Genomic DNA, 13,698 nt, shown 5'->3' with positions numbered 1-13,698 from the left:
TTGTGAATGTAGATTTCCCTTATTTCTATCTTTTGTTTTTATATCACCTTCATTTCCAAGTACATCCCTTACCTGAGAATCATTCTTGTAACAATTTTTAGAAGAGGAGGAATTTTTTTAAAACTTGGGATGCTTTAAAGGGACTCAGGCAAAGTTAAAGAGAGCAGAACCAGTACAACAATTTATACAATAACAATACTGTAAAGATAGCTTTAAAAGACTGAGGAATTCTGATCAACCCCATGGAACCAACCATAGTTCCAGAAGACTCATGATAAAACATGCTGTTCGTCTTCAGTTGGAGAGGCGATGGGCTTTTTTTTGACATGACTAATGTGGGGGGTGTCTTGTTTGGCTATACATATTTGTAATGGGTTTTGTTTATTTTGGTTTCTTATTGGGTAGAGAGAGAGAGAGAGAGGTGGGAAGCTAATTTGGAACTGAAAGTTAAAAAGACACTAAATAAAACAGCAAATCAGCAAAACTAACAGCCCATCAACTGCAGCTGACAGTACATGCAAGGTCGCACTCCTGCAGCTTTGCAGAGAAGGGACAGAAGTAAACTTTGTGCTTGCTCTTTTGGAGCCACGCATGATCACCACACAGCACAGTGTTCAGTCTCTGGCTTTTTGTTCTTTTCATACACATTGTTTTAGTCATGTGTGTTGTTTTCCTGGTTTTGCTTCTGTTTGCATGTAGATCTTCCCGTGCTTTTCTCTCTTTCTGTTTTTTTGTAGTTAGTACACGAATGCAATGACATTCACGTACCACAATTTGTATAGCTGTTCCCCTAATCAGTGGTCATCTTGTTTCTAGTTCTTTGCTACTACAGGAAGCATTGCTATAAACGTTTTGGTGCATATAGGACCTATCTGTTGATCTTCGATCTTTTTGTGCTGTATGCCTAGCAGGGGGAGCACCCTTGTTAATAGCTATCTGTGATACGGATTTAATCATTATTCCCAGAGTGAGAACAAGAGGTGGAACGACGTGGGGGAAGGGGATATGTGTGAGATAGCAGGGCACATGGTAAAGTGTCTGTGCCAGATAGGTCCTGGTTGTCTAATGGACTACTGGATGAGTTGTAAAGAATGGGTTGAGGCCAACGAGATATAGTGGCCTGAGATGAGTTTTCACTCACCTGCTAATCAGCAGATCTAAGAGTCCCCATGTTAAGTGGAATAACTCACTCTAGTTGGGGCAGAAGTTCTTGGAGATTAAAAACAAGGTGATTGGTTGGATTATGTTGTTGTTGTTGTTGTTATCCCCTTTGTGACTAATCTCCTTGAGAAAGCCATCTATAGTAAGTTCCTCCATTTCTTTTCCTCTCTTTGTAACTCTACAGTCTGGTTTCCAACCTCATCATCCAACCTTCTGCTTTTTCTAAAGTTACTATTGATCTCCTAATTGCATTTGACACTGTTGAATAACTCTCCCTGTAATTACTCTCTCTTCTTTGATTTTTCATAATACTGCCCTCCCATTTCTCCTACTTATCTGACTGCTCCTTCTCAGTCTTGTTTTCTGGATCTTCATCTGTGTTCTGCCTACTGTGGGTATACCTGATGGCTCTGTCCTGGTCCTCTTCTCTTTCTACATTTTCTCACTTGACAGTCTCTTCAGGTCCTGTGGGTTGTTTTCATCTCTATATAGATGACTGCTGGATCTGTCTATGATGACCCTAAACTCTCTCCGGAGCTTCTTTCACTAGGCATCTCAAATTCAACATATCCCAAATAGAAATCATTATCTCTGCCCTCAAACTAACTCCTCTTCCCAACTTCCCAAAATCTTAGGATCACCCTAGACTCCTCACTTTCTTTTACTTCTATATCTAATCAGTTAATCAGTTACCCAATCTTGCCATTTTTATTTCTTCAAGTTAAGGCAAGGTAACATTTATTAAGTGTTTACTGTGGGCTGGTCACTGTGTTCAGCAGAAAGGCAAAAGATGGTCCTTGATCTCTAGGACTAACAATTTAGCGGGGGAGAGAACTTACAAACAACTAGGTACAAACGATACATACAGGGTAGTTTGGAGATAATCAGCAGAGGGAAGGCACTGTCCCCAGAGGCTTCCTAGGGAAGGTGGGCTTGAGGGAAGCAAGGAGCTATGAGGCAGAGACGGGGTGGGGGGTGGGTGGGGCAGGGAGCGCCTTCCAGGCAGAGCTTCACAGCATTACACGTAACCCTTTCTCTCCTCGTAGAGCTCTCATCCAGGTGCACAGACCCTTATCATCGGTCGCCTGGATTATTGCAGTAGGTTTTCTTTCTTTTTTTGGATATTTGAAATATGATTCTTATTCTGTAAACAAAAAAGGAGAAGGAATAATAGTAACGGACACCATTTCATCATTGAAATATTGTGCCGGGATTGCATCGACCTTAGATTTGATCTCAGGGAGAACATAATTGGCATCCAGAACAGCTAAATGCACAAAATATGTCCAAGATCAGGTCCCAGGTATGAATTATATTCTTAAAATTGTTATTTTCACTCCAAAGCCCATTCATCTCCTTCAGTATCTTAGTGACTAAGCGCATGTTGTAAATACTCTATGCCAGTGACATCACAGGACAGTACCCTGCCGATGCTGGGCTCTAGCCGCTTCCCTTAGCAAATTACTGTCTTCTTTGGGGAGCCCGGGTGTCTGAGCAGTCTGTAGGTCCTGCTCTTACCGGGCTCTCAGAGTTGGGTCCTTGACAGCCTCTGGAGGTACAGGAGCAGGTGGGGCAACAAACCCCAAATTAGGGTCTCCCAAGAAGTTTTCTAGCAAACCTGAGGAAGGGCCTTTCAGAGTTGCAGTCACCTTGGGCCTGGACAGTCTTCTTCCTATGGAAGACAGTGGGTTTCACCTTGACTTGTTTGTACATAATATCTGCTTTGTTGCTACACAACTCTGTAGGGATATTTTTACACACTTGTGTGAGATTTCTACACCGGTTTAGTAGATGCTTGTAAATAACTCTTGATGTTACATCAAATGTTATAATGGCACATCGAACCTAGAACTTTCAGGCCACCAAACATCTCTTGGCCAGCTATGTCCCCTGTGTTCAATTTAATAGGGTTGTCTCTCACATACAGTGTTCCACTCTCCATGTGCAAGCCTTTGTACTAGCTGTACCTCCCACCTGGAATGCCCTCCTTCCTTATCTCTGACCTTTAAACAAAACGCAGCTCAGGTGCCACCTATTCCATGGAGCCTTTCCTGATTCCTGCAGCTACTGGTGCATTATCTCTCAGAACACTGCTGTGTATATTGTCTACATTTGTCTCTGCCTAGATATGCAAGTGTTTGTGTGCTCCAATAAAATGTGCAATCTTTGAAGTCTAAGACTGGTTCACTTTTGTCTCTGGCACAGGGTTTAACACAAAGCAAGCACTTAATTAATGCCTATCCCTTGATTGATAATGCTGAACTGTCAGACTTCAAAAAGACCTTGAAACAGAAGGTTAGAGCTTGAAAGGTAGCTTAGGACATAGACTGTAGAATGTCAGAAGCCCTAGATCTCTTGAGTCCATCTCTCTTCTGTCTCCCCCCACCCCCAATTATTTATTTTTTATGGATTGAGAAGCTTTAGAACTCAGTGCTGTGAAATGAAGCTCTTTTGAAACAAAACCATTACATTTTTAGCCTGTAAAAATGCTTTATTGAAGCCATGGAACTGAGTTCTGTGTTATAGGAAAGTATCTTTGGTGACTAGTATGGGATTATCAGAAAACTGTCTAAGGTTTCTTTTGCAGTCCTTTCCCTAACTTTGAAGTGACATAGTTTTCTGATTCAATTGCAGAGAAGTGATTTTATTGGTTTCTTGGAAGTCAAATACTATTTGATGTCCATGAGCCTCTTGAAAAGGGCTGGTGAAGGGAAATAGAGGATCTGTGCCATTTAACTGAAAGGTCTTTAAGGCATTTGTGATTGGGATTTTTCTTCCACTTTCCCTATTTGGGTCTGTGTTAATTTGCTGTTCTTTTAAGTGATGCTCAATCAGACTCTCTCCTCTCTCCTGTTATTTAAAACAAAACAAAAAGCCCTTGATTTTCACTTGTTAAAGTTATTTGTTATACTTTTTGCCAGGAGGGGAGAGAAAGTGGGGCTTCTTGGAGGCAGAATCTAATAATTCCACTTTATAGATCAGACACCAAGAGATATCTATCTAGCAACAAACGTCCATCACATCAGTGTCCACCGCTAACTCTCCCCTTCCCCTCCCACCAAGAGCACAAGCAAGTCACAGACCATTTCACCTGATCACACCTTTCTGAAGAGCAAGGGACTCAAGGTATGAGCCTGGCTCTTCTGCTCCATTTCTGAAGTGCTGTTAGAAGCAGGCTGCTTTTACTCTCTGCCCATCCCAGTTTAGTCTTTTGTCAGGCACATTCCAGTTTGTCCTAGCTGTTCCCTTTTTATGCTCTAGTAAGGAGACACCCTGGCCCATTGGTCAGATTAGAAACAGTCATGTGATGCTGTGGATTGAGCCCTGGATGTGGAGTCCTAAAGAGCTCTTCTCATTCTGGTCCTGATACTCAGTGACCTTGGACCACATCACTTACTGTCCCCCTGTAGTCTCCTTATCTGTACAAAGGAGGAGATACTGCTTGCACCACCTGTAAAGGGGTCATTGTGAGGAAAGGGTTCTGTGAACTGTAACTGTGACGTGTCCGAATATGGAAGCTATGTCTCCTTGTGATTATTACCGACAGACTTAGAAGAATTACTGTGTGAGATTGATTCTTATGATTTAATCAAAACTAAATTCCTAGAGAGGAACATAGGTCCTTTCCTCTAGAGTCCTCCAGTGTGGCCTTACTGTCATTCCCACATCCCAGTGTAATATGTGATTTATCTAAAAATGGCAATCAAGGCATAAGAGTATTTCCGTTTGCTTATTTTGCTTTTCCTGAATGATTTACTACTGAAGTTGAAAGCTGCTTTATGCCTCTAACCCCTGGCTTGCATACGTTGGTCAGTCATTTGTGAAAAGCACGTACTCCAGAACTTTGGGGGTGATTATGTAATTTATAAGTGATTGGTTTCTTTAAAATCTGGAGGGGCAAGAGTGAAACATACATTTACTCTCAAGACAAATAGCAGAGGCTTCCTAGGACAGAATACTGTGTCTACTAGCCGCTGTGCTTATGGTGTCAGATGTTTTTGTTTTCCTTTGTCGCAAGAAAAGTTTTACCCTATGGGGGAAGGCAAGATTTGAAATCACTGAGATTTAAGGATAAAAGGCATCAATAAAACATTAATACATCAATACTTTACTTCTTGTTGTTTTTGTTAGGCAAGACTCTTTGACGAACCCCAGCTGGCCAGCCTGTGCTTGGAGAATATAGATAAAAACACATCGGATGCCATCAATGCAGAGGGTTTCACAGACATTGATTTAGGTAATGTTGACTCTTGAAACACCTACTGGTGACCCGGTATGGAATTTGTTTCTGTGGCCCAAACATGCTCACAACCCTTAGATAGGGTGCCATTAGCTACTTTCACAATCTGCCCCAACTTTGGCTTTAAAATCCAGCAATTACTGTTTTAACACCTGAGTCAGCTGGGCTTTATGGGGTTTTTTGTGTTTTCTATGATTTTGTTTTTTAATCTGCCTGTGGCCCCAAGCAGGTATACCTGGGGTTTTACCAGCTGGTAAAAAGAAAACAAAACACGACAGTAACAACAAAAACAAGAAGTCCAGAGTTTTATTTGTAAATTGTCGGTCATTTTTAGTCAAAAAGTTATGACAGTCTGGGTAAACAGAGATTCATGCTCATAGTTTCTGGTAGTAGTCTTCAGGGTTGGTGAGCTTAATTTGGTTCACCTTTGGCTTGGGAGGGTAGATCTGTGCTGACTCGGTATGCGTTCCCTGCCTCAAAGCAATAACTGGTCAGTATAACCACAGAAGACAATAGACAGGTAGGAACAGTGTTGCTGCCTCCCCCGGAGGTCCTGTGGCATTGGCAAACTGAGACTTGAGGTGGATCTCGTGCTCTCAGATGTTCACCTCCTAGCCACTGTCCAGATGATCTCAGCGCAAGGCCTCTGGTTATAGTGCATGAGGGATTTGACTGCAGAGCAGCCTCCTCCTCTCAAAGGACCAACTCCTTCAATTACACCTAACTAAAAATAAGTAAAAACTTGGAGTGTACATGAAAACGGCATTCTCTTGGCTCAGTGATATGGTTCTTGTTTTTTATTTTAGACACGCTTGTTGCGGTGTTGGAGCGGGACACCTTGGGCATTCGAGAGGTTCGTTTATTTAATGCAGTAGTCCGCTGGTCAGAAGCAGAGTGTCAGCGGCAGCAGCTTCCAGTGACTCCAGAAAACAAGCGGAAAGTTTTGGGCAAAGCCCTTTCTCTCATTCGTTTCCCACTGATGACAATTGAAGAATTTGCTGCAGGTAATTCACCAGTCTGGATCTGTAGCATGTTTGAAAACTTTTTAAGACAAGGAAGACCTGGGAGGATGTTGGCACAAAACCACCAACTTAGTGAGTGGTTAATTCCTGAAAGAAGAAAACAGGCTCCTCTGAGATCACTGGATTCTCTCGGCAGTGTTCCCAGGGCCGAGTGCAGAGGTGACACAGACTGTCCCCCAAACTGCATGTCCATTCCAGGCACACATTTATTGCTGGGGCGGGCACCACACCTTTTCATATTTTGTGGGTTTTGGCCACCTCCCTCCTTATATCCTCCATGGAGAGCTCATCCGTGGACCAGAGGCTGTCTGCTGTGACCTTGTGGGTGTACATAGCAGTGTTGTGGGGAGGTTGTCCGTCTGGTCCTCCTCCTCACTTTGTGACTGATCCATCTCCTTATCTAGTCCACTTTGGTCTTTCATGCCACTTGGGCTATGCAAGTCATGTTCAGTAATACATAGGAGCTTGCTGTTTCCCTCTGGATCATCTACAGAAATCCTGATAGTCCATGATTCAAAGCCATCTAATGTCACCAGCCATGAGATTTGGCTGTTAATACACATTCCAGGCACTGAGTGTTTGTGGTTGAATGAAATGTAGCACACATTAGGCTCAGACTGTAGTTTATTCATTAAACAAAGGCTATGTTTGACTTGTTGAGGGGCTGGTTGCAGGTCGGGATGGCTCTTGATAATCAGTTCTTTAGATGACAGAGTGACCTTTCTTTTTTTTCTTAGTCTCTTCCATTTCCAGATTTATGTATTATAATAGTCATCTCGTATAGAGAGGACTTTCTTCTATTTTACACATATGTGTGCGCACACATGCAGAGAACAGGCTAAGGTTTTTAGATATCAGTTGGTTACTGAAAGCTTGAGGCATCCTCACCAACTTCCTGGAGCCCATGAAATTCAGATCTTTCTGGTTCTCACAGTTTTCCAACCTTCTGATCTGAGTTCTGTTTTCAGTGCTCCTTGTACTCAGTGAGGCACCTGGGTTCATGTAGCATAAGACTTATATCCTCCCCACTGTGTGGAATATTATGTTTTGATTACTGTTTGAAAGGATTATTTCCCATGAAAAATCTGTTTCTGTGATAGAGAGGCACATTATTCATCTTTGCATATACCCCATGATGGTTAGCCTAGGTCTTGGGGCATATTCAGACACTCAGTGAATACCTGCTTCTGTTTCTAGTAGTTGAAGGTTCACAAAGTTCTATCCTCCCAGGAGGCCCATCTGCAGGTTGTCCTCACTTAACTCAAAGGGGCAGCTGAGGTTCCCAGAGTGAATGAGTGGTTGAGGTCACCAGCGAGGTGCACATTGTTTAAGGATGAGGACAAGATGGGCAGGAGGCAGAAAAGCTAGGAACGGTAGAAGGTAGCTCACATACACAAGGCCAGTACCGTAGTCTTGAGCTCTTCAGTACAAACTCAGTAACTCTTCACCTCAGGAGACTCTGAGGACCTCATGCTACTACAGTCTCATCAACTACTCTTCATGACGCTGACCCTGAGTCATTGAGAAAGGAATGTCTGTTGCTCTGAATCCTGTTTGAGAAGGCAGGATAAGATGGAATATATTTTTAAAAATATCCATCAAAAATGGTCTTTAAAGAAAGACATTTAAAAAGATGTTAAAATGGCACTTCACTTATTTAGGAAATTCACATCCATGAAACATCTTCCCTGATGATATCAGATAAATGAGGCTTTCCTGTCCCTATAGATACATGTATATGTATATGTGTTTGTATGTGTTTATGTTGATTCCTATACATGTGTATAGCATATAATTACCAGAACAAGTATTACAAGCTGACTTATTCATAAAGTCAAGTCGAAATACTATCCATTTATTTTTGTTCCTTAGATGATTGTGTGGTAATTGAATTTTATTTTTAATTCCTTTATTTACACCCTGTAGAAAATTATTCTAGAAAATTAAGACTTCTATTTTAGTAGTCTTTTGAAAGGAAATTAAAAAGAGACATTTCCCACCTATCCCCCTTCCTGTGTCTTGATGTTTTAAGTACATTAGAGAAATGATTGTTCCTGAAACACTTTGCAAATTTGAAAGTGGTTCCTATCTGGATATTCATCTCTGAGACTAGACCAGGCCCAGAGAGTTGAGTATCTTGTGTTGCCAGGGAGGCTTGGGCTGGTCCTGGCCAGTGGTAGCTATGCCACAGGGCTTGAGAAGGTTCTTTTGAGGTGTTCAGCAGATCCTCCCTGTGTTTGTTCTCTGCTCCAGGGCCTGCTCAGTCAGGCATCCTCACTGACCGAGAGGTGGTCAGCCTGTTTCTCCACTTTACCGTGAACCCAAAGCCGCGAGTGGAGTTCATTGACAGACCACGCTGCTGCCTTCGAGGGAAGGAATGTAGTATCAACCGCTTTCAGCAGGTGGAGAGCCGCTGGGGCTACAGCGGGACTAGTGACCGCATCAGGTTGGCTTCACTTCTGTGCGCACTGATGGGCTTGTGTGTTGTGTCTGTTTTCATTCTGATTACTGAGTAAAGTCATTTTGCTGCCCCTCCCTTCCCCTAGGGGAAGGCTTGTTCTGCAAAGGCTGGAGGCTTCACGTGGTTTCTCTTCCACTTGCAAGGGCACCAGGATAGCTTGGGCCATGCCCTCATCAGCACCTGACATGTGATGTGCTTACCCTCTTCTCTTGTCATACATTTACCTGATGAGTTCTTTTAAGTTACTCATTTGTTATGTGTAGAGCCTGCTCCTCCCTCCAGGTGCCTCTCCACGGTTCTGTGAACGACAGGCACAGTGTAGGACTGCGGGACATAGGACACAATCCGATAGAGTAGGAGAAGCTTGGGGAAAGTAAGGGAGCTTTGCGGTTTCCTTAAGGTTCACACTTGTTCACCTTGCGTAAATGCATAAGCTCTTACGTGGGGCTAGTCCTACTGAAATTTGGAAAGGCATTGAAGTCTTTCTTTTTCATGCCTTCTTTTTCTCCAGCATCCCCTCCAAGGGCCATTACTGGAAGAATAAATGAGAAGGCAAGAGGCAGAAGACTTTTTTTAAAAAACAGAGCTATGAAAGACCAGCATTCTGGGGACATCCTTTGTGATAGAAGCAGACAGCTCTCTGCACCTCATAGCTCTGCATAAAGGCACAAAACATTTTCAGAGTATTTTGTTCTTGATAGAGATCTAAAGCTTTTCTAATCCAGAGCAGTTGTTCTGTCTCACTTATCCTCCATAAGTCCTAGAGAGGGTGAGGAGCAAAGTTCCTTCCCCGAATAAATGCTTTGTAGAGGACTGAGCCCCAGCACCCTCGCACCACATGGGCCAGAGAGGTTTGGGGTGTGTATCCTTCTGGTCAAAGTTACAATTTTTAAAAAATAAATAAGCTTACCCATTTACTGGGGCAGTCAAATAAGTTTGTAAAACAAGGAGGGGGTGGTGAGGGTGGGGAATCTTACTTGAGCAGAAACCCTGGCTGGACCCAACGAATGAGCAAACAGTTGAAGAAGGTGCTTTTTTTCCCTGTGTTTTGTTTCCTTCTGTGATTCTGCACTTGGCTCTGTAATATCAGAATATTTTAAAAGGCTAACTCTCTTATCTCCTCAGGTTCTCAGTTAACAAAAGGATATTTGTGGTTGGGTTTGGATTATATGGATCAATACATGGACCAACGGATTATCAAGTCAACATCCAGGTATCAGCCTTACCTTGTCTGTACTTTGTATGGTTCTACAGCTACATAAGACAGGTTTCATTTCTGTTTTGGGGCAGCCAAGTGGTGCAGTGGATAGAGCACCAGCTCTGGAGTCAGGAGGACCTGAGTTCAAATCTGGCCTCAGACACTTAATAGCTGTGTGACCTGGGGCAAGTCACTTAACCCCAATTGCCTCAAAAAAGAAGAAAGAACTGATACTCCGAACTACTTGGTATCAATTTACCTTCACTGAAATCAAATGAGAGATTGACTTTCTAGTTAGTACCCCCAAAGACATGCATGGAGCTCTTAGAACTAGCCTGTCTTACAAGCTTTCTGAATCTGCTTCTTCACCTTCAGAACATGAATAATTGTTCTTTTGTTCTGTGCATCACAGAGTTGTTGAGATCAAAGCCCTTTGAATTGCTCTAGAAATGTGAGCTGATGCTATTCTCTGTTGTCAAAATGAGCGAATGGAGTGAGTTTTTGTATTGGAGTTCCGGGATTTTTTTATATAGTCTGAATGCAAGGGAAGTGATCTTAGAGATTGAGCCAGTTCCCTCATTTTATGAAAGCACATGTGCTCTCTCCAAAGAAAAGTGAATTTAGGGAGTTTTGAAACATCAGTTGATAATCAGCATCTGTCCTGTAGAGGAAAGGGGACAGACGGTCTAATGCCAATACTGTTGTTCTCACAAGCTCCACCTTTGGAGCTTTTCCATGCAGAAAATCCATTCTTTTTTCCTCCTCTGCTTGTCAGATCATTCACACTGACAGCAACACAGTCTTGGGTCAGAATGACACCGGCTTCAGCTGTGATGGGTCCTCTAACACATTCCGGGTCATGTTTAAAGAGCCTGTGGAGATCCTGCCCAATGTCAACTACACAGCATGTGCAACACTGAAGGTACCGTGTTTCTGCTGAAGGGGCCCCAGGCCCCACTCTTGTTTGGGTGGGGGGGCGGGGCAGGGTTAGTATTTGACCAGCATCAGGCTGGCAAAGGGTGAAGCCCATGCCATGCAAAGGCATATTTGTCTGGTGTGGCCACATAGTTTACTTGGCTATGGAGTGAAAAAAAAAAGAGTATGTACATACCCTTACCAGCTTTGCCACCTGCCAGCTGTGTAGTCATGCATGAGACACTTCTCTGGGTCTGCTTCCTTATCTGCAAGATGGATTCATTCAGCAAACATTGATTTAGCCTCTCCCATGTACAGTACTAGATTGGGTGTTGGGCATACAGACAAAAATGAAGCTGTTCCTGCCCTCTGGAAATTTATAGTCTAATGGTAAGCTATAGCATGGGCATAGGGAAGAGAGCCCTAACAATTGGGAGAGAAGGGGAGAATCGGTGGATTTATTTTATGGAGGAGATGGTACATCATGTAAGCTTTGAAGAATTCTGAGACGTTCCCTTGAGGAGGAAGCGCCTTTCTAGCCTAGAGATTCCCAGTGGTGGTGGGGTGAACTAAGGCAGTTGCCATGGAACTCTGGAGAAGGAGAGAGATGTGAGAGATACTGTGAACATAGAATTACCAAGACTTGTTAGCTGATGGAGTGCGTGGGGTATGATGTAGAGGAGCCAAGGGTGATTTCTCAAGGGTTCAAACCTGGTTGACTAGAAGGTTGGTGGCCGTAACATAGAGAAGTTTAGAGGAGGATGTATGTAGAGGGGAAGGTGACGAGGTCAATTTTGGACACGTCAGATTTTAGCTGCCGGCAGGGCATCGAGTTGGAGACGTCCAGGAGTGAGGTGGGGACACCATGTTAGATTTCGGTAGAGTTGAAGGCCAGACAGAGATCTGTGAGTGATCACCATAGAGATGATGATTGAGAAGGCTCTGACATCTCCAAGGGAAAGAATGCAGAGGGAGAAGAGAATGGGACCCAGGGCAGAGCTTCGTGGGACTCTCAAGCTCAGGAGGGTGGAGACAGATGATAAACTGGCAGAAGAGACTGAGAAGTGAATGGTCAGAGAGCTCAGGAGAACCAAGAGGAAGGGTTGTCAGACGAACCAAGGAAAAGAGTATATAGAGGAAGGTGTGTATAGAGCGTATAGATTCCCCCCAGAAGCTGCACTGTGGTCCAGGAGAATGCGCATTCAGAAAAGACGTGAGAAGACAGTGAGAGATCACCTATATCCTGTAGCACAAGGTTGTTATGAGGAAAGCGTTTTATAATGTGTAAAATCCCTTGGAAATACAGTCTATAATTATTAGTCTTTTGTCCATGTGACTTAAGGAAAGTATGACTGTTATTCACTGGGATCCTTAGACATGGTTACCATGTTGTAAGGTCCATTCTGTCAGTGTAGAAGTCAAATATTGTTCTTTGTGTCTCAGTATTACTAATGTATCAGTGGTCCTTTCAAGGGGCCCACAAGGTCAAAACTGTTTTCATGATAAAATTAAGATGTTTTAATTTCTGATACAATAAAGATGGATAGATAAAATCCACATAAACAAAAGTTCTTGGTGGGAGAATCCTTGGTAATTTTAAGAGCGTAAAAGGGTCCTGAGAGTAAAAGATTTGAGAACCACTGAAATATGTAAACAAACACACACATATATATTTGTAGAAATACACCCACACGTATATCTGTATGGATAACTACATATATGTGTTTGTATGTATGTATGTATGTATGTATGTATATTTATCTCAGTGGTTCCCAGACTTCTTGTTCTCAGGATCCTTTTACACACACACACACATACATGTGTGTGTGTTTTATTATACATTACTATATTATATATACTATATATTTTATGTATATTACTATATATAATATATATCAGAGCTGTCCAAAATGCGGCCCGCCTACAAGCATAGAAATTCACATAAATGCTTCAGTAAACGAAGCCGAGCTACCGCAGAGCTCTCACTAAAACGGCAAACCAAAATATGTCGTCTGTTGTTTCAATAAAAACCTAAGGTTGGACGGCCTTGTTCTATATTACTATATTGCTTTTGATACTCTCTATTGAGTGTGCTGTGTAGAGTGTCAAAAGTGATAAATATGTATGCATTTATGTGTCCTTTATTTGTATGTATGTATATTGTGTGTGAGTGATGTAGGGAAATGTATGTGTGTAAATACGCACACACATTATATACACATTCTGATCTTCACAATGGCCGTGTGAGGTAGGTGCTGCTTTTATTTCCATTTTACAATTGAGAAAGTATAACTTGAGGGCCTCCAGGAAGCCCACCTTAAACCCACAAAACGCCTTGGTTTAGATGAAGAAGCTTTGTTTGAAAATTTCAGTGCCCTGCGGTAATGGTGGGTATTCCCTACGGGTAAGGCTTTGGAAAGGGCAGAGACAGAATCATTTTACGGAGGCCAAAGCATGGGGCAGAGACATCTATGTCTGTGTTTGGTTGCAGCCTCTTCACCAAACCAGCGCCTGAAAACCCTTTGTGAAAAGCAGATGGAATCATGAAAATAGTCCCTTCGGGGAGAACATTGGGGGTGGAGTCAAACTGTGGCTCTGTTGTCCAGCCCTGAGACTTCTCTGCTGGGGACCGGGTCACCGTCTTCTCTCAGCCTCAGGCTCTTTTCAGCTACAAATCTCACCATCTTTTAGGGTTAGTGTG

At 42.8% G+C, this 13,698-nt stretch overlaps 1 protein-coding gene across 1 annotated transcript in view; it reads left to right on the top strand.

The window, feature by feature from the left end:
- BTBD2 (BTB domain containing 2) overlaps nt 1–13,698 on the top strand; it is a 75,585-nt gene that overhangs the window by 58,182 nt on the left and 3,705 nt on the right. The window contains exons 4-8 of the mRNA XM_036767104.1: nt 5,293–5,398; nt 6,208–6,405; nt 8,677–8,869; nt 10,010–10,097; nt 10,858–11,004. Coding sequence (XP_036622999.1) covers nt 5,293–5,398; nt 6,208–6,405; nt 8,677–8,869; nt 10,010–10,097; nt 10,858–11,004 — 732 coding nt within the window. The remainder of the gene's footprint in view (nt 1–5,292; nt 5,399–6,207; nt 6,406–8,676; nt 8,870–10,009; nt 10,098–10,857; nt 11,005–13,698) is intronic.

This window comes from Trichosurus vulpecula, chromosome 1, assembly GCF_011100635.1.
Source record: "Trichosurus vulpecula isolate mTriVul1 chromosome 1, mTriVul1.pri, whole genome shotgun sequence".
Taxonomy (NCBI): domain Eukaryota; kingdom Metazoa; phylum Chordata; class Mammalia; order Diprotodontia; family Phalangeridae; genus Trichosurus; species Trichosurus vulpecula.
The sequence above is the reverse complement of the archived record's forward strand: the minus strand, read 5'-3'. Positions and strand labels throughout refer to the sequence as shown.